The sequence below is a fragment of the Nannobrachium achirus genome (assembly GCF_963921795.1).
Source record: "Nannobrachium achirus genome assembly, chromosome: 10".
NCBI classification, from domain to species: Eukaryota; Metazoa; Chordata; class Actinopteri; order Myctophiformes; family Myctophidae; genus Nannobrachium; species Nannobrachium achirus.
In genome coordinates this window covers 61,644,332-61,662,245 of record NC_137819.1, presented here as the reverse complement: position 1 = coordinate 61,662,245, position 17,914 = coordinate 61,644,332, and the positions used below count along the sequence as shown (strand labels likewise).

General features: G+C 44.6%; 2 protein-coding genes across 4 annotated transcripts in view; both read left to right on the top strand.

Annotated features, from left to right (window-relative positions):
- The first annotated feature begins 3,516 nt into the window (after positions 1–3,516).
- LOC308292728 (protein L-Myc-1b-like) lies at positions 3,517–11,528 on the top strand. Of its 3 annotated transcripts, none has more exons than XM_080735143.1 (3): positions 3,517–3,701; positions 5,143–5,867; positions 7,797–11,528. In XM_080735143.1, the coding sequence occupies exons 2-3, from the start codon at positions 5,201–5,203 to the stop codon at positions 8,624–8,626; spliced, it is 1,497 nt and encodes a 498-aa protein (XP_080591269.1). In that variant the 5' UTR covers positions 3,517–3,701; positions 5,143–5,200; the 3' UTR covers positions 8,627–11,528. The 3 variants fall into 3 exon arrangements, with proteins under 3 accessions (XP_080591269.1, XP_080591270.1, XP_080591271.1); XM_080735144.1 differs by lacking the exon at positions 3,517–3,701 and adding an exon at positions 4,773–4,795; XM_080735145.1 differs by lacking the exon at positions 3,517–3,701 and having other exon boundaries at positions 5,113–5,867.
- A 2,651-nt stretch (positions 11,529–14,179) lies between these two features.
- LOC308293202 (tRNA dimethylallyltransferase-like) overlaps positions 14,180–17,914 on the top strand; it is a gene marked incomplete at both ends in the record, with an annotated part of 73,435 nt that continues 69,700 nt past the window's right edge. Inside the window, one exon of the mRNA XM_080735639.1 lies at positions 14,180–14,320. Within this exon, the coding sequence (XP_080591765.1) occupies positions 14,180–14,320 (141 nt within the window). The remainder of the gene's footprint in view (positions 14,321–17,914) is intronic.

The following is a 17,914-nucleotide window of genomic DNA, read 5'->3' as shown; positions in this document are numbered from 1 at the left end:
GGCACTGGATTTCTCCCGACTGATTTTCCCCCACAGGATCAATAATGGTATTGTCTATCTACCACACAGGAGTCTGGAGGAAAACATGTTCATCTAACATGCATTCACATTCCAATCAAATTGCTTCTAACACACACACACACACACACACACACACACACACACACACACACACACACACACACACACACACACACACACACACACACACACACACACACACACACCACAGTTCATACAATTGAAATGATTAGAAACAGTACTGTGTAAAAACAAAACTGCATGTGTAAAAGCAGAGGTGTATTTAATTAACTTATTTTCTCCCATGGAGACTTTTCTTTTGCAGTATGCAAAGCGTGTCATTGCCCTATTCACTATAGGAAAACTATATTGCAAAATGTAGGATGCTTTTATAAGCCTATACAGGAGGGCTGAGAGGAAGCAACAGGAGTGGGGATGAAAGCTTTGTCACAAGGGTTCAGAAACACAGATCACACTAGAGATGGGTTGTTGGGATGGAGAGAAAGCCAGGCAGACGACAGGCTGATGCTCGGGTGCGTGCCACCTCTGTCTCTCTCTTAAGATCTGTTCTGTGGTTCTGTCATGTGTGGTCTTCTCCTGGGGGGGGGGGGGGGGGGGACATAGCCCTCTAATGTCTCAGTATTTCATGGAGGGTCAAGATCTGTTTTGATCAGTGGTGCCTATAAACTAATGCCATATGTATACATTGTCACATGACTGTGTAGCTCGCCGGAAAAGTGTTTTCTGTTTGAGAATCTGCTCTTTTTAGCGAGCGAAGTCATACTTATGGGACAGGGGGATAAGGATGGCAGGTGTTTAGGAAAGACAGACAGAAGGAGAGGTGTAGGAGTAGTAGTTCCACTCAAGTAGGCTTGAGTGGAACTGAGTGAGTAAGAGGAAAGAAAGGATGAGTGAGCAACAAAAGAAAGGCTTTTGGGGGATGGAGGGAGGAGGGGTTTCCGAGTTTGATGGGAAGATGCAGTGGACGGACTATGATTTCACGCTGTCTGATTCACTGCCACAGCTATAGTGGAACCTGAGATGAACAGTAATGGAAAGTAAGATACTGTCACTCGTGCCTGCAGGAAGCAGGAGAGGCAATATGATTTTTTGCGCCTTAAAGTTTGTGTGGCTTATTTTGAGGGCCAGCCAGACCAATAGTATCGTTCGGGTCGTTACTTGTGTATCGGTCAGAGTGATATATCGGGCATTGTTTGACTTTTTTGATGACATTGTTATCGGTGCCATGGCATTGGTTCGAAGGTTCATTAGTCCGAAGGTTCATTAGTCCGAATGTGTTAAGAATACTATGCCTAACTCTAACCCTCACCCTAACCTTAACCTCAGTAACCCTAACTAAATTTCAGACTAATGAACCTTCGGACTTATGGGCAGTCCCCATTGTTATCAACAATTATAACGTTTTTTAAACTGCACATCTGCCCTTTATTCCGTCTTCTTGTTCTTTCTTTTTTTTTTTACAAAATAACTGTCAAAACATCTGTAATCTTCAAATCGACTCTCCAAAATCGGGATCGCCATCGGACCCTTGAGTCCGGCTTACTTATTTTTATATTCCTCAACCAAGGACTGTGAGAAGGAGACAACACCATGACATGCAGAGAGGACAAAGTGTCATGCAGCCGCTCTTGCTGTGTGGTGTGCATGTACGGTTGTGTGTGTGTGTGTGTGTGTGTGTGTGTGTGTGTGTGTGTGTGTGTGTGTGTGTGTGTGTGTGTGTGTGTGTGTGTGTGTGTGTGTGTGTGTTTGCGTGTGCATGTGTGTGCGCAGCTGTCATGGAGTCACACATGACATAGCAGACATGGGGCATTTGCTGCAGTGCTATTGACATGCTGGGAGGGGGGGGGGTGGCTTTACATCATAAGGCTCATATTGATCACACAGATTCTGAGATGCACCGCAGACATCTGACACCACAGCCATATGTCCACATGATATCATATAATGAACCCCACACACTGTCATACATGCACGCACGCACGCACACACGCACACACACACGCATGCACGCACGCACGCACACACACACGCATGCACGCACGCACGCACACACGCACACACACACGCATGCACGCACGCACTCGTATGTGGGCCTATATGACAGTGTGCAGCAGATAGGCTCGCTCACTATACACTCATGCATGTGAGTATTGTACATACGTGTGTGCACACTATGCTGCCCTACAAAGGCAGAGTGCAGTATAACTACGTTTTGGGACAGACCGACTTATTTGTGTCGCCCAACGGTCAAATTAGCCTTCTTGATATTGGGGGATGAACAATTACCTCAAGAACAGATATACAATCAGTGTAATATCACTTTTATATCTTTATCTCATTTGGCTAATAAGCTGTAACACTTTTAACCCCATTTTTTGGTGAAATTCGAAAACGTACTTACTGCACTCTGCCTTTGTAGGCTTGGCGATATTAGGAAAACCTTCGATATTCGACAACGTTGAATACCTCGATATTGATATTACTCACGATATTAGTAAAAACAATTGCATTATATAGTTTGTAATGTTTTTTCTGCTTTAGGTCCACTGCCTGCCTAACCCAGATAATGAATAGAATATCCATGCATGCACACTGCACTTTACACATAGAATAAAGAAATTAAATAGCTTATTTCCATTTTCCAACAATGGTTTTATTGAAATAACCACACCTGGTTACAGATGGACTGCTTTTTTGCATGTGCTACGTGCATGCGGTGTCTGTTACAGTAATTCATTTGACACATACACCAATACCTCATTTCAAGCCGTCTTCATCGATAATGTAGGCTATACCTCGCATGTTGATACCTCGATATCGATAATTCTTCTATATACTGTCTATTCCTATAGCCTATCCCTAACCTAATCCTAAAAATAGCAGAGGTTGTAGGCCTACATCACTATTTTCAATGCATGACACACCAGTGTGACATAATCACAACCAGAATCATTAGCTGCTAACCTCTACATGTCTAACTCTAACCCTAACCACAACAACCTATTTTCCTAAGTGTATGGCCAACTCTCCAAATTTCAATTTGAGAAATGCACACACACACACACACACGCACACGCACACGCGCGAACTTGATTGCTGTTTGTATAATTACTATTACATCAGTGGGGACTGGGGGTTGGTTACATACTATTTCATTTTCACAACAACAACACTGCCGAGTGTGTGTGTGTGTGTGTGTATGTATGTGTGTGTGTGTGTGTGCGCGCGCGCGCGCGTGCGTGTGTGCGTGCGCGTGTGTGTGCGTGTGTATGTGTGAGCCCGCTGTCCCTTTAAACCGGGGCGTGGCTCCACTACTACGACCCGCCTTTTATGCATATATCTCCCTCCCTGGCTGAGAGGCTGGAACAAGTAGTGCAGCAGCGCGCAGAAAGTGGCCGCAGCCACACTCTTTTAAAGCAGATCCAGCCCTGTGAGGCGTGTGGGACACTGACTCACTTCGGCACTATTAAAAGGACAATCGGGGAAGAAACACACACGGGGGAGGAAAGCCCCTCTCTTTTTGTTGTTGGAATCAATCACTGATTACAAGGAAGGAATCATTGCTCTCAGCCAGAACCGTGGATTTGTGTTTTCGGTCTTTTTTTTTGCGCACCGGGAATCCATGAAGACGCAAGCTGCGCTGTGCTCTCCAACGCCAGGTAAAACATTATAGTTTTGACATGGCTGGTTTCCATGGGCGTCATTTGGGGCATCAAGGGGATGGCAACTGCCACCCCCACTAGTGTTCACATTTAACATCAAATGCAGTTGTTTTGTGCGTATTGTTATTGTACCATTAATTTTACTAACCACTTTCCAACGTGGCATCTCTATTTTGGGGAATGTCATTTATAATAGGCGAACATTTAAAACAAATGTTCTCCTTTCGCCACCAAACACATGTAGCGATTTTCTTTTTTTATTGTCGCTATTTTAGAAACGGCGTTTAAGTGGTAACTTCTTTTTTGCCACCCTCTATTTCTGTCTGAAATTACGCCTCTGACATGGCTGTGATCGCCAGGAACTTGTACCGTGATGATGTGTGTATTATTAATCAGGTAGCAGTGACTGCAGTCACAACCGGTGCCACAAGAGTCACTCGTGATCTAAAAAAAGCTGTTTAATTAAGAAGTTTGGCCTCTCCGATTGAAACAACTTGATTAGCGCTTCCCTTGCAGCTGAATTGTGTTAGTCTTCTGAACCATGCATGGGGGTTTAACTCTACCATTGTGCAGGGAGCATGGATTGAACATTATAATTATGCAACTTAAAGATGGCTTTGAGGGGTGAGAGGGTCCATCTTTCATGGACAGATACTTTACCCTTTAATCTCTATCATTTCTCTGTAATTTGGAGCTGGCGAACATAGATGTCAGAGTACCAAAAGCAGTGCCAGTGCTGTTATGTAATGCGGCTCTGTTGCGAAACTTTAAAGTTCTCACAACAGCAACAGAATGTACCCAAACTCAGAGTCAGAGAGTCAACTTTTAGGCAGTCTCGCAGTTTGTTGCTCTATATTGGGACACATGTTGTTACCACAGCTAAACGGTGGCTTTGTTGAAGAACATTATTGGCCCCAAATGGGAGCATTTAATGCGCGACTAGAGACACATCCTCAGAAAGCAGCCCCATCGGCTCCTTTGATTGATTGCCCCCATATCAGTGGTTCTCAACCGGTGGTCCGGGGACCACCCGTGGTCCTTGAGGGGGTTCCAGCCAGGTGGTCTTCTGCTAAATGATGGAGGGTTAATTGGTAAGCAAATGGACCCTTATGGACCTGTAACTCTTTTTACTCTCTCAAGAGTGTCAAAGAAACATCTGCATTGTTTACAAGAAGTCTACACAGTTAGAGAATGTAGAATAATTGTTGTTTTTGATTGACCTGTTGCACCACATCAATACATCAGCGTGGAAAAACACAATCTTATGCAATGACAACAAAATATTCAAAAATGTGGGTCTGAGAGGCTAAATCTCATTAAATGGTGGTCCGTGGCTCAGATGGCGAATAAATAATGGACCTTGATATGCAAATGATTGAATATCCTTATCCATAATGACAATAATAATGATAAGCCCCAACTGCTGCTGTGTTTCCAGGCAGAGGTAATAAAGAGTGACCGCCACGGCGCCAGCCGCCACGGCGCCTGCCGCCCAGATGCCCGGCGTCAGCACGGCGGCGTCCCGCTATGAGAGCTGGGACATGATGGAGTACGACCACTACCAGCACTACTTCTACGACGACCTCCACGACCCGGACGAGGACTTCTTCAAGTCCACGGCGCCCAGCGAGGACATATGGAAGAAGTTCGAGCTGGTGCCGACCCCGCCCATGTCCCCCATCCGGACGGTGGAGGGGCCGGGCAAGGTGGTGGGGGTGGGGGGACCGGGGGTGCACGCGCCGTCCCTCGGGGACAAGCTGGAGTGGGTCTCCCAGTTCCTGGGTCAGGACGAGGAGCAGGATGCGCCCTGCAAGGCGAGCGCGGCGGGCGAGACGACCCTGAGCAACCTGAGCTCCATCATCATCCAGGACTGCATGTGGAGCAGCTTCTCGGCCGGGCAGCAGCTGGAGAAAGTGGTCGGGGAGCGGTACTCCTCCTCGTGTGTCGCCGGGTCCGTGGCGACGGCCAAGGTCCAAGCGGGATCAGGCGTCGCCGTGGCGCCCTCGGTAAGGGCACAGACTCAGAGCCTCCCGTCCGACGCGCCGCTCCTCGGTAGCTTGGCGGCGGACTGCGTGGACCCTGCGGCCGTCCTCACCTTCCCCTTGACCGGCGGCTGCAAGAAACAAGTGTCCTCCGGGTCGGAGTCTCACAGCGACTCATCAGGTCAGTGGAACCGGCTCGAGAGTTGATGCAGAACGACATGTGCTTGTTTGGCAGTTTTCCCAAAACCAGTGATTTGTGTTACAATTTTGTGTTTGGTCGTGGAATTGATTTTTCCATTTGTTGTCTGGCCCTCATGCCTTATCAGTAAAGGACTGACATTGCATTGCACACATTATGACTGCATTGCGTTACTTTGGCGCAGGCAACACATGCTTCAAGCCTAGAAAGCGACCCGCCCATTCAAACATCTGTTCCTTGGCAGGGGTCCAAAACCCCAGCTGCTACCCTCTTCTCTTCCTTGTTCTCCCAGCCTCTTATTACAAGCAATATCCTCTCCTGTAGTCCCTGAATTAGATTTGTTATAAATTAAATAATGATATCCATCTGATCTTTATTTAGGTGTCGGAGGACACAAACGAGGTGTTTGCTTTTGCCCACCCCACTAATTATTTATTTATTCTCCCTAATTGGGAGACCTACTTTTCCATCCCCATACCCTTATGAACCCTTATGATCTAGAGTGGTATTTAGGTTACCATGTGACGCTGAGCTGGACCATACATAATAGTGTGTGGAATGTCACAATGGGAACTTGTTGCAGTAGTGCAGGGAGCCAGCATTCCTTCACTCAACAGGCTGCGGTGCCAATTGTGTCAGTGGGTGGATTTAGACTGAGTGAGTTCAGGCAGTGAATAGGACCGGATTAGCCGTTTACCAGCTACCCTGGAATTCTATTCTATCTGCTCCACAGCATTGGCTCACACTGTTGAAGAGGAAAAATTGCATGTTTGCTCAAGCAGCAGGCTGATGAACAGTTGTAGGAAATGATTGATATATTGGTACAAAACTGGCATTGTTCTGTGTTTCAGTGCACCTTGTAATATGAGATCTTCTTGTCACTTCGAAGCCATAAAAGAATAATGGCTCGGTGCCCCACCCTCCCTCCCTTTCTCCCTCCCTTTATTAATCCATCAGCCCTTCATGCTCTGGGGTGTTCATGTATGGCTGTTACTACCCGTGAGCAGTCAAATCTGGAGGGATGTAATTACTTTAAAAGTGTGTTTCAATTTACAAGAGCAATGAAATCTCCCAAGAGTCTAGTCAGCTGGTGGGGATCAAGCCGATAAGGCCCTTCTGCACGTTTTAAAAGCTAATTTCCACTTGAGTAAATAGAGGGGCGAAAGGTTTTAGATGTGTGCATTGCTGATTGCCTCTAAACTGTCTGCAGCTCTATGCTTTCTATTTGGTGGGGGTTGGGAGGGGGGGCTTTTTTCACATAAGAAACTGAGCTAATGTAGTGATTTGTGTGTGTGTGTGTGTGTGTGTGTGTGTGTGTGTGTGTGTGTGTGTGTGTGTGTGTGTGTGTGTGTGTGTGTGTGTGTGTGTGTGTGTGTGTGTGTGTGTGTGTGTGTGTGTGTGTGTGTGTGTGTGTGTGTGTGTGTGTGTGTGTTGCAGATGTTGAGTTCACTGTGGTACGATCATTGCTTGGGACTCTGCTGCAGTTTGTACTTAAAGGAGTAGTTCACCCCCAAAATGACTTTTTATCTATTGATTACTCATGCCATAGAGACTTGAGCTCAATAATATTTGTTTATATTTGTCGCATTCCTAAGACAAAAATGTGATTATAGTAAATTTACCCCCATTGATTCCGGATGGTGACCCAAATGCATGACCCTAAATGGGGACCCAAATGCATGGCACTGGATGGGGAACCCGTCAGGGTAAAATTTACTATAATCAAATCTTTGTTTTAGGAATGCGACAAAAAACAAAAAATATTATTGAACTCAAGTCTCTATGGCGTGAGTAATCAATAGATAAAAAGTCATTTTGGGGGTGAACTACTCCTTTAAATGTACTTTTTCTGCCTGTACTTTCTCTGCCTCACACACTTTTCTCAACGTGTTCCTCGTTCTCCCCTTTCAGACGACGACGACGAGGACGACGAGGACGAAGAGGAGATTGACGTGGTGACGGTGGAGCATCAGCAGCAGCACAAGCCTCGGCGGCTGGTCAACGCCCGCAAACCGGTGACCATAACGGTACGCGCGGACCCCCTGGACCCCGGCATGAAGCGTTTCCACATCTCCATCCACCAACAGCAGCACAACTACGCCGCGCCCTCCCCGGACACTCTCCCCCCGCACGTGGAGCCCCCCCGCAAGCGGGTTCGACAGGAGACCTCCTCCTCCATCCAGGTCCCCCAGACGCCGCAGAACTCTCCCCCCCACCAGCCGCGGCCCGGCCACGCGCCCCTGAACTCAGAGAGCGGGAAATCTCGCGTTGCCGTCGCGGGCGTCGGGTCCGAGTCGCCCAACCCCAACGCCTCTTCGCCTACCTCCTCCACGACACCTTCCTCGCCCCCCTCCTCATGCTCCTCCTCGTCCTCATCCTCTTCCTCGTCCCCCTCCCCCTCCTCTTACCACCCCCACAGCTTTCCCTCCAAGTCCCAGTCCTTCTCGCAGCTCTCCAGTCCCCAGTCCTCTGACTGCGAGGACACGGACAAGCGCAAGGCGCACAACTTCCTGGAGCGCAAGCGGCGCAACGACCTGCGCTCGCGGTTCCTCTCGCTGCGGGACGAGATCCCGGGGCTGGCCGAGTGCCCCAAGACGCCCAAGGTGGCCATCCTGACGCGTGCCACGGAGTACTTGCAGCAGCTGCATGCCAACGAGAGGCAGAAGGCACACGAGAGGAGACAGCTGAAAGCCAGGCAGCTGCAACTGCTGCGAAGGTTGGCACAGCTCAAGCGATCCTGAACCGGAGGACTGGCTGGCACGCGGACGGCACGCCACACACAAGCGCATTTACACTCGCAGAACTGAATGGGACTAGATGAAGGAGAAAACACACTAATATTCACTTTCTTGAGTGGGTCGTGGTGTAGTGGTGTGGGTGGATTGTACTTTTTATTTTTGTTTTTCTATTTTTTTTTTGTTGTTTGCACATTAGCTTCTGAGTGATCGACAGGGCAGTTAGCCTTTCAGGACAACAAGCTAGGGAACTGTTAATATAGGGGTATGAGTAATGTGCCCATGGTTATATATGTTGGCTTTATCTCCCTGTTATACTGTATATCCCTTGTTTAAAACTATAATAATTTGAGTGATTTAATATTTGCTAGTGGAGGATAGTTTTCGGCATAAGGGGGCTTGCTGCTGGAAGATGCACGGGTGCTGGAGTCGTCAAACGTTGAACTGCTACAGCTGTGCTGTTTGAGTGGTGCATGGTCTTTTAGAAGTCATCCTCATCTTGCCTGGGCTGGGCCCACTCAGAGCTGTGGGGTGTCCCCTCCCCTTTCTTGTTAAGTCTGCAAAGCCTGCTGAATCTCTCACTCCCTCTGGTTTTCCTCCTCCTTCTAATTTCTTCATCCAGCCTTTCAGTGGGCCAGCCTTTTCTTTTGCCCGCTGTTTTTTTGCAAAGCACCCAACTTGTCATTTTTGTCCCTGGCCTGAACCGCTTTCTGCTTGTCCCTTTTTTCCTTTCACGCTCTCTTGCTATTGGCCTCGTCATGTTTTTCCCCCAAACATTTTGTTTGTTTTGTACTGTTCTAACCTTCTACTTTCTCTTATCTATTCGCCTTCTCAGTCATCCAGCAAATTTGAGGCGTTCTCTTTCCAATACAGTTGGTCACATTTAGGCTAATTTTAATAGGTTGGAGTCTGTCGCTGTTCAATTTGGTGATCGCTAAATCCCTTGTTCCCCTAGCTTAAAGGTTTACCGATTCCAGTAATGTGAAAGGTGAAGGGCATTGACGTAATCAAGAAACACGTTTTATCTGCATCTCTAGAGCAGCCTCAGATTGAGCTGTTCCACTCTTAACATCTATCTGCAGGTCCAGCCAATAACATCACCATGTTGCTTTCCTCATGCACGAGAGGACCTTATGACATCACCATGCCCATGGTAACGGACTCTTGCAGTATTGTTCATGAGTGGAAGTGTGAGCGACGCACGACAGCACAGAGGCATACACTAGCATGCCATGTAGCCAATGTTTGAGTTAATTATTATGCACGTGTAAAGAAATAAGAATCATGATGATTCCACTATATCTTTATTTGTGATGTGCCATCGAGACCAGCCAAAAGGTGAATGTCGGCTTAGATTTTAAAACGAAAAAAAAACTTGTTAATCTGTTTGTTTAGCCGCTTACGCCCTATATTCAAATTGTTTAAAAAAAAGAAATCTCCCCCAAAATTGTCTTTCAAAAATAGTCAATCAATAAGCTTGTACTGTTTTTGTAAATTCTCGCCTATAATGACATGCCCAAAACATGGATGCCCGGGTAAAAGTGGTTCACAGGTATCAGCAATGCCAACTTCTGCTTGGAAAAGAAGCCCTATTGATTTGAAAATGACTTTTCTTTTTTCATATTGCTGTGATATCATCTGTGAATTAATCGAGTTCACTTTATAATTTTTTTATTTTTATTTTTTTAATTTTTGTTTATGTTTGAAACGATGCCTAGAAAAGCCTTTCATGGTATGTAGACCGTCTTGTTTGGATGTTTGTATATAATCTCCCTTCCAAACCAAAACCAGAGCTGTCTACGATACTCTTCCTGGATTTGTTTTTCCTGTGTCCTTAACCGGGACCAGGCTTGCTGGCTTTTCAAAGATAACTCAAAGCTTCTATTTTTGTTAATAAAATGATTATGGAAAAAAAAACTGTCAAAATAAAACACTTAACTGAATATTGATCACACTAGCCACTTTGTGAGACCACTTTCAATGCCTAATTGCTTTCTTTACTGTTTGGTTTGTTTGTTGATTTGTACGTGTCAGTTGTCAAGAAAAAACAAAAAACGTTTTGTACTATATTTTCATACAGAGTTGTTTTGGGTGTGAGTTTAATGTTTTATTTGTATTGTAGCCGGTTGGGGCCCTATTGGTGGTTATGTGCTGACTACATCTGGTCTCTTCTTTTTCCAGATCAATTTGCCAGAATACCCCTGTATTCAATCAAACCATTGTAGCTAGCACACTGTCAAATCTGACAGTGGGTGGGTGTTTTCTTTAAGAGGACCGGATTGTTAAAACACTGGCTGTGTGGTGTTTTAGAGATTTCTTTATGCTTATTAGCAATCCGGGTGCTCATTTTGTGTCCTAAAAGCCATACACCAGATAGAACTGTAGCCCTGAAACTAGTACTGTACTGCAAACCACTTGATCACAATAAGTAGCATGCCCTCTTTGCCCGGGGACTCAGGGCTCGTGGTTTTGTTGGGGATGTGTAGCCCTTGAGAAGAAAATACCCCCCCTGCTACAATGTGTAATCCCCAAAGCCTGGATTATTCCCCTTTGCCCTTTCATGAGACAAAGGGAGAGGCTGGAGTAGATTTAGTAAGGACAGAAAAGTTTGGTGAAGGAGAGAGGGGATGGAGTGGGTTAAAAATTATGCTTTTGAGCATACAAAAGCACACCGTACTTATTGCTAGCAATTAGCCTCATTAACTTACTCTGTCCCCGCCTCCTCAAGCTACATATCGTCGTTGACGGGTGGAAACCTTGTATGTCCAAAACCGTTTGTTTTGTATTTATCGTTTTTAAAATTATTTAAACTAGTGATAACAGCCGATCTACAAGCACACAACTCCTCGCACTGCGAGGCATGTGCTTGTAGATCGGCTGTTTTCACCACTTTTGTGCGACGGCCTTGTATGATGAAGCAGTGCTTATACTTGTGTACACATTGTACACATTTGAAACTTGGAGATACGAGGTTTCTGCCTGACTGTGACTGACGATATGTCCTAGCTAATAGATTCAGCACATAGTGGACCAATGATGGCCTTAATCGCCTTTGTTTTGGAGGATAGAGCCTCGGGAGTTGTCATAGACCATGATAGGCTTCTTTTGCGTTTTTGTTTGTTTTGGGTCACTGGTCCCTGCGGTCGGCACAGACATGGTCAGCAGCGGACATCGCTTTCTTTGAGTGAAGGTTGGTTTATACTTTGTCGCACGTCTCTTTCGCCCGACAAAAACAAAAAAATACATATTCGGGTGATGCTTGTCGAAGGGGTCGTATAGCAAAGTATAAACGGCCACTATGGAGCCTTGTCTCAGCACTTTGTTCAGTACCTCATTAGCCTGTATGTATGGGAGAGTATGTCCAATCCAATTAATAAACTAAATGTTAGCCATCATTATGTGTTGCTTCTGTTTGATTGAATACAATGTACCCCCCCCCCCCCCCCCTGCAGACACACAATACTCACACTTTCAAGTAGGGCTATAACAATTATTACATAATCGTCTAATCGTGATTATTTGACATTATCGCAATTATTTTGTCATAATCGTCATAATCGTGAATGTTGAAAAATGTCAGAAATAGTGGAAATAGCAGATCTACAAGCTCACAACGCGTCGCGACGCGTTGTGAGCTTGTAGATCGGCTATTTCCACTATCAATGTTCTTTTTTTAAGTATAAAGTTGTCAAATATGTCAGTAATTTCTTTGTATATTTAGGTTATGTGTCATATCTACCATGTGCAACTTCAAAGCCTAAAAGCCAAACAGAAATGTAATTGTCAACGACAAAAACACAATTAAATCGTTAATCGCAATTATTTGAGTGACAATTAATCGTCTTGTAAAATGTCATATCGTGACAGCCCTACAGACACACAATACTCTATTACTCACACTTTCAAGACCGTGTCAGGGATGGGTTATTCCTTTGCAGTAAATTGTTTCACTGTTAACATAACATATCAGCATAATGTGATAAATGGATAAAACAAGTCAACAGCCATGGGGTTTGTCTATGTTTATGCTCTGCCAAGGCTTTCAACAGCGTATTAATAGACTTGGCCAGCACAGTGCATCACTCGTTGACCTGGTTCAGAATCTAGCTTCATGCCACGTGTTTGAATATAACAACCACCTGTGTGAGTGCATTCACATTGCCTCAGCCTCTCTCCATCCGGCTTTAACTCTCAACGGTCTCCTAGGCAACACATCCTGGTACCTCTGCCATGGCAACAAGCATTATTCTCACTACTGCTCCCATGCTAGTTTCCATAGAAACAATCCCAACCATTATTCCTTCTCCACCGTCAAGGCATTTTTTTCTTTTGTAATAGAGAAGTTAGTTGTGGAAAATCTGATCCACTTGAGAATGTGACATCGATTCATTATAATACTTTTGTAAACAATTAGATTGCAAACGTATAGTGGCTGATATATGTTCTGCTAATCCTGACTTTGCCAGTTTAATACGATTTAAGGCTATGAATGTGACTCTGATGTTTCATTACCAAATTGCACATGAGAAAAAGAAAAAAAACTCATACTTTCTTTAGCTTATTTACAGGTCTAGCTCCTAATTTTTATCTTCTGGTTATTGACAAAACATTAAACCACTTAAGTGTCTTAACATCAAAATATACTAGCTAGTAAAAGTAAAAATATTGACATTGTATTTCATATTCATATGTGTTATATCATTATTAAAGGTGGAGATCGTTTTATCAACTTCACTGTATACTAGGCTACTGATGGGTCGCCTAAAGTGAAAAATATTGTATTTGCTGATTTATCATTTGTAACTATTAAAGCTGTAACGAATCAACATTTACCTCTGAAATGTAGTGATGTATAATTATAAATTGACATGGGAAATGAGTTAATGGAAATACTCAGGTTAAGTACAAATTACCTCTATGATTAAGGCTCATTAAAGCACACGCACACACGCACGCACGCACGCACGCACACACACACACACACACACACACACACACACACACACACACACAGATTTTTACACATTTGAAAACTTTGTACTTTTAGGCTACTCAAGTAGGCCTACATTTAGAATAATGGCCTTTTTTGTACTTGTAACAGGGTACTTCTACATTGCAGTATTGATACCTTTACATATTAAGTAAAACATTTGAGAACTTTTCCCCCACGACTGACATACTGTTTATTTTTGGCAAGTGCCTGGGTAGCTCAGTCGGTAGAGCTCTCGCCTTTGAACCGCAAGGTCATGGGTTCTATTCCGGGCACCGCCAACTCAGCGTATGAGTAGCACGGCTTGGCAAGTCGTGCGGCAGGTACTGGGAGCTGATGGTAGGTGTGGCGCTCCACCTCAGCAGTCCATCTCCCAGGGGTCTAGCGCATTGTAACGGGGACAGACTCCCGCGTGTTACCGGCTGATACCGACAATAAGCCACTCCCGACCTACTTGACTTGACTTGACTTTGGCAAGCGACACCGTCGTACTGTATACTATATAGTTGAGTGTTCCCTCTCTGTGCGCATGCGCCGGGCTGTCAGCTGGGTGCATGGAGGAGAGCATCATGGCGGCTCGCACTGCTGTGCACAGAAACATTCCTCCTCTGGTCGTCATCCTGGGAGCCACTGGCACCGGCAAGTCCAAACTGGCCATCGAACTGGGCAAACGACTCCAAGGCGAAATAATCAGCGCCGATTCCATGCAGGTAAGAATGACAGAGACACGGGGAAATGATCTGTATTTAGTCAAAGTAAAAAACACTGGTTCTGTCTTGGTCGAAGCCAGCATCGTGTTCGTGGTAGTATGTTCTCTAGAGCAGTGTTTCTCAAACCTTTAACATTCAAGGTCTCCCCTTAACTCTGACAGTGTACGAATGGTTCTATTTGTACACTGTCAGAGTTACAGACTTGTATGGGTCAATTTAGACCCCCATAAAGGAACCCACAGTCCCTGGAATCCACTTTGACTAACACTGGTGGTCTAGAAAAGTGCAAGCCTGCAAGGATCAATTGTCAATTTTTATGTGCATGTCAGCGAGGAATGACAACAAAACAGAGCATATGACATCATAATTAGATGGATTTAGCGAGCTTACTTGTGCTAAATGAAGCCCATTGATTCCTGAAGTCCTCTCATTCCACATACGTCAATGACAGTGGCTGTAAATTACCTACCAGGCTACCACATAATGTATCTGTCTGTCATTCAATGTTATATGAGTTAAAAAAAAGGATCTCAATGTAAATAAGCCGTGTGCTTTGTTTTAGTTGACCTGGCTTGTACTGTACTGTCATATAACTGTATACCCTTTCCTATGCAAACGTCTAATAAATTCTTCAATCAATCAATAATAACACAGGTTAAGGTAGTATAATACATTAACAAATTAGCTGCCACATGATGTATGACATCATTTTGTAGGCAGAGGAGAATTCCTGCCCCCAGTTTCCGTGAATCTTTTTACTATTTTTACTATTTACTCATTTTTCTTCTCTTTGTTGTTGAAAGGAAAGTGTTAGAATTATACTTTAGTCGTTATTTTTGTCTCGAATCTGTTGAAATAGCGAGGGACAGAAAATGCTCTGGGGGCAGAGTTCTCCTCTGCCTACAAAATGATGTCACGGCTTAAAAGCCCCTTGACGGTAGCCCTGCTGTTGGCAGGTAGAGTAGGCTAATACATGCAGGTTAATTATAATCTACAGGAGCAATAGCGTTTAACATTCAACCTCAACACCTGCAACAGGAGAGAGACAGACAGATGAACTCTAGTTTATTATTCTAACCTACATTCAGTTTCCATTGCAGAAGGCCATTCACAATTTTGTCTCAGACAGAAACTACATTTGTGAATGGCATTCTGCAGTGGAGACTCAATGTGCTTACCTTAAGCTTGTAACTCAAGTGTTCACATGTTGTGGTGAGTTGCCTCTGACTCTGACCAGCATGAACTACTCTGTAATAACTGGTAATGCTCAACTAGAACGACTGATCCCAGGGCATTTCTTTTCTTTTCCTTAAAACAATGCTCATGCTGGTCAACAAATATCAAGGTCTAGCACAAGTCCACCCAAAATGTAAAGCAGGCCTGAGGCCTCAAGGCGTGTAAGCATTGTGAATTGTGACACTTACATTAAGTCTCATTTTATGATAATATATTGTGACTTTAGAGTCACATCACCCAGCGATAGGTTAGGCCTAATATGCAGTGCACCATGACTGCAGACTGATAGGAGCCACATGAATGATGTCATAGCGTGCTGTGCACAACAAACCACAAGTATGTCAAGGAAACATTGTCCTAACATAATAGTAAGAGAGAAACAAAAGCTGGTACAAAATGCAAGGCCAAGACCGTTTGTTCACCTGGGAGAGTGCAATCCATGGAATCCCATCATTGTTTTTTTTTTTTTTTTTTTTTTTTGATTGATTGATTGATTGATTGAAGACTTTATTAGAAGTTTGCATAGGAAAAGGTACAGTTTCATGACAGTACAGTTCACTGGTACAAGGTCAACTAACAGGAGAGGAGATCCAAGAAAGCCTTTCAGCTTATTTACATAGGAAACCTTTTTGTATCTCATGAATGAATCTGTCTGTCATTGAATGACAGACAGATAGAACACAGTACTATGCAGAGGATATCAGCACAAAAAAAAAAAAAAAACACTCGTAAAACAGAAAAATAAAATAGAAGAAAAGGAATAATAGATATTTACAGTGGAAAGGGGGAGGTAATTATAGGCTTTGTCTATTACCAGTTTAGAGTAGCAGCCGCCCGCAAGTGACTTTTCAGAACTTTTTTTAAAGGAAGTTAGGGACTCCTTACACTCCTTTAGGGCGTTCCACATGTTAGTGTTATGGCAGGAGAACAAATTTTGATCCTTTTTTTTGCCAAATCTGGGTTGAACATGATTTGTGGCGCTGCCTCTGCTGCCCAGTGTTGTTTGATAACGGCAGGACGGGGTCTCCGTATGGAATTATAGTAAACGGTTTCTGATGTGGGTAAAATAGTGAGCTAACATTTTTTCATTGAGGGACAGGAATAAGCATGCCTTAATTTGTCTGTGCTAGAAGACTAAACAGCTTTGTAAGCCCTAGGGCCCATTCCCATGAAGTAATTAAGCTGCAAATCTGTGTGTTGTTGTCTTACCTCGGCATTCAAGCCATTCGAGTCCAGGTCTCCCTACGTGGCACTGGGAGGTCAAACTTATATTGCTCACTAGAGATGCTCCGATTGTGATTTTTGGGGCCGATACCGATCAACTGGAATCAGTATCTGCTGATACCGATAGTCCCGATCACAGTGTCACATCCATAAATTCATCTATTTATTGTGTTGCTGTAGCAGCATTTACTGTTTATTTTAATGATTCGTCTTACAAAACATTGACATTGTATATTAAGTATAAACATTAGGAGATTGCAGCAGGCTGAGGTCCTTTGGTATCCAATTCAACTTGTAGGAGTTGAAGCTGAGGTTACATTCAGTCCCACAGATAAATATTGTGAAAATAGCTGATCTAGCTTGTAGATCTGCTAAGTCGATAGAGGCAAAGCCGATACCGATCAAAGTCAATAGAGGCATTATCGGCCGATCGCGATCACTCACCACTCAATCGACACATCTCTATCGCTCACCCATGAGGAATGCACGCTTGCCCATGGGAGATATTGTACTTGTGAGCTCCAGGCAGTACTGCTTGTCAACCAGTAGGTGACCTATCTGACACCTGGGTCTCAATTCCTCAATGGAAGATTAGGGAGACTACCTCCAACCGCTGCAGATGTACTAGCAATATTGTATTAACATACTCTACCATGCTGGTTCTCATCAACGTGGGGTACAGGGATTCCCAGCTAAATGATTGATAGTTAAAAACTAAATGCATCTTTATGGGTCTGTAACTCTATGAGTGTACAGGAACCAGACCGGACCCTTGAAATTAAAGCCGCACCGCAACGGCAGTGCTCCACTCGTTACACTTCCGTATGGTGACACATTTCCTAGTGAAACAGGCCAGGAAGGCAGGACATAGCGCTGGGAGGAATGTGATTTGACGGTCAAAAAGAAGGCCGGCCATAACTCATTGAAGACATTAATATGCAAAGACAGGCGGGATGACGATCGACACTGTGTCACAGCGTTGCTCCCATAGTCCAGGCAGCGGCTACGGAAAACTATTTGTGTTCATAGGAGATGAGATGCCGACCACGGCTTGTGATTGGCTGAACCGGTGGTAGGCCAGTGCAACACACTGGCTCCGCTGTGCGGAGAGGACGAACGGGGAGGCGGGGGAAG

Excerpts from the sequence above, each read along its gene's own strand:
- LOC308292728 (XM_080735143.1), top strand. The coding sequence starts at position 5,201 with ATGCCCGGCGTCAGCACGGCGGCGTCCCGCTATGAGAGCTGGGACATG. Across the intron at positions 5,868-7,796 it reads GTCTCACAGCGACTCATCAG|ACGACGACGACGAGGACGAC; the intron begins GTCAGTGGAACC and ends CTCCCCTTTCAG.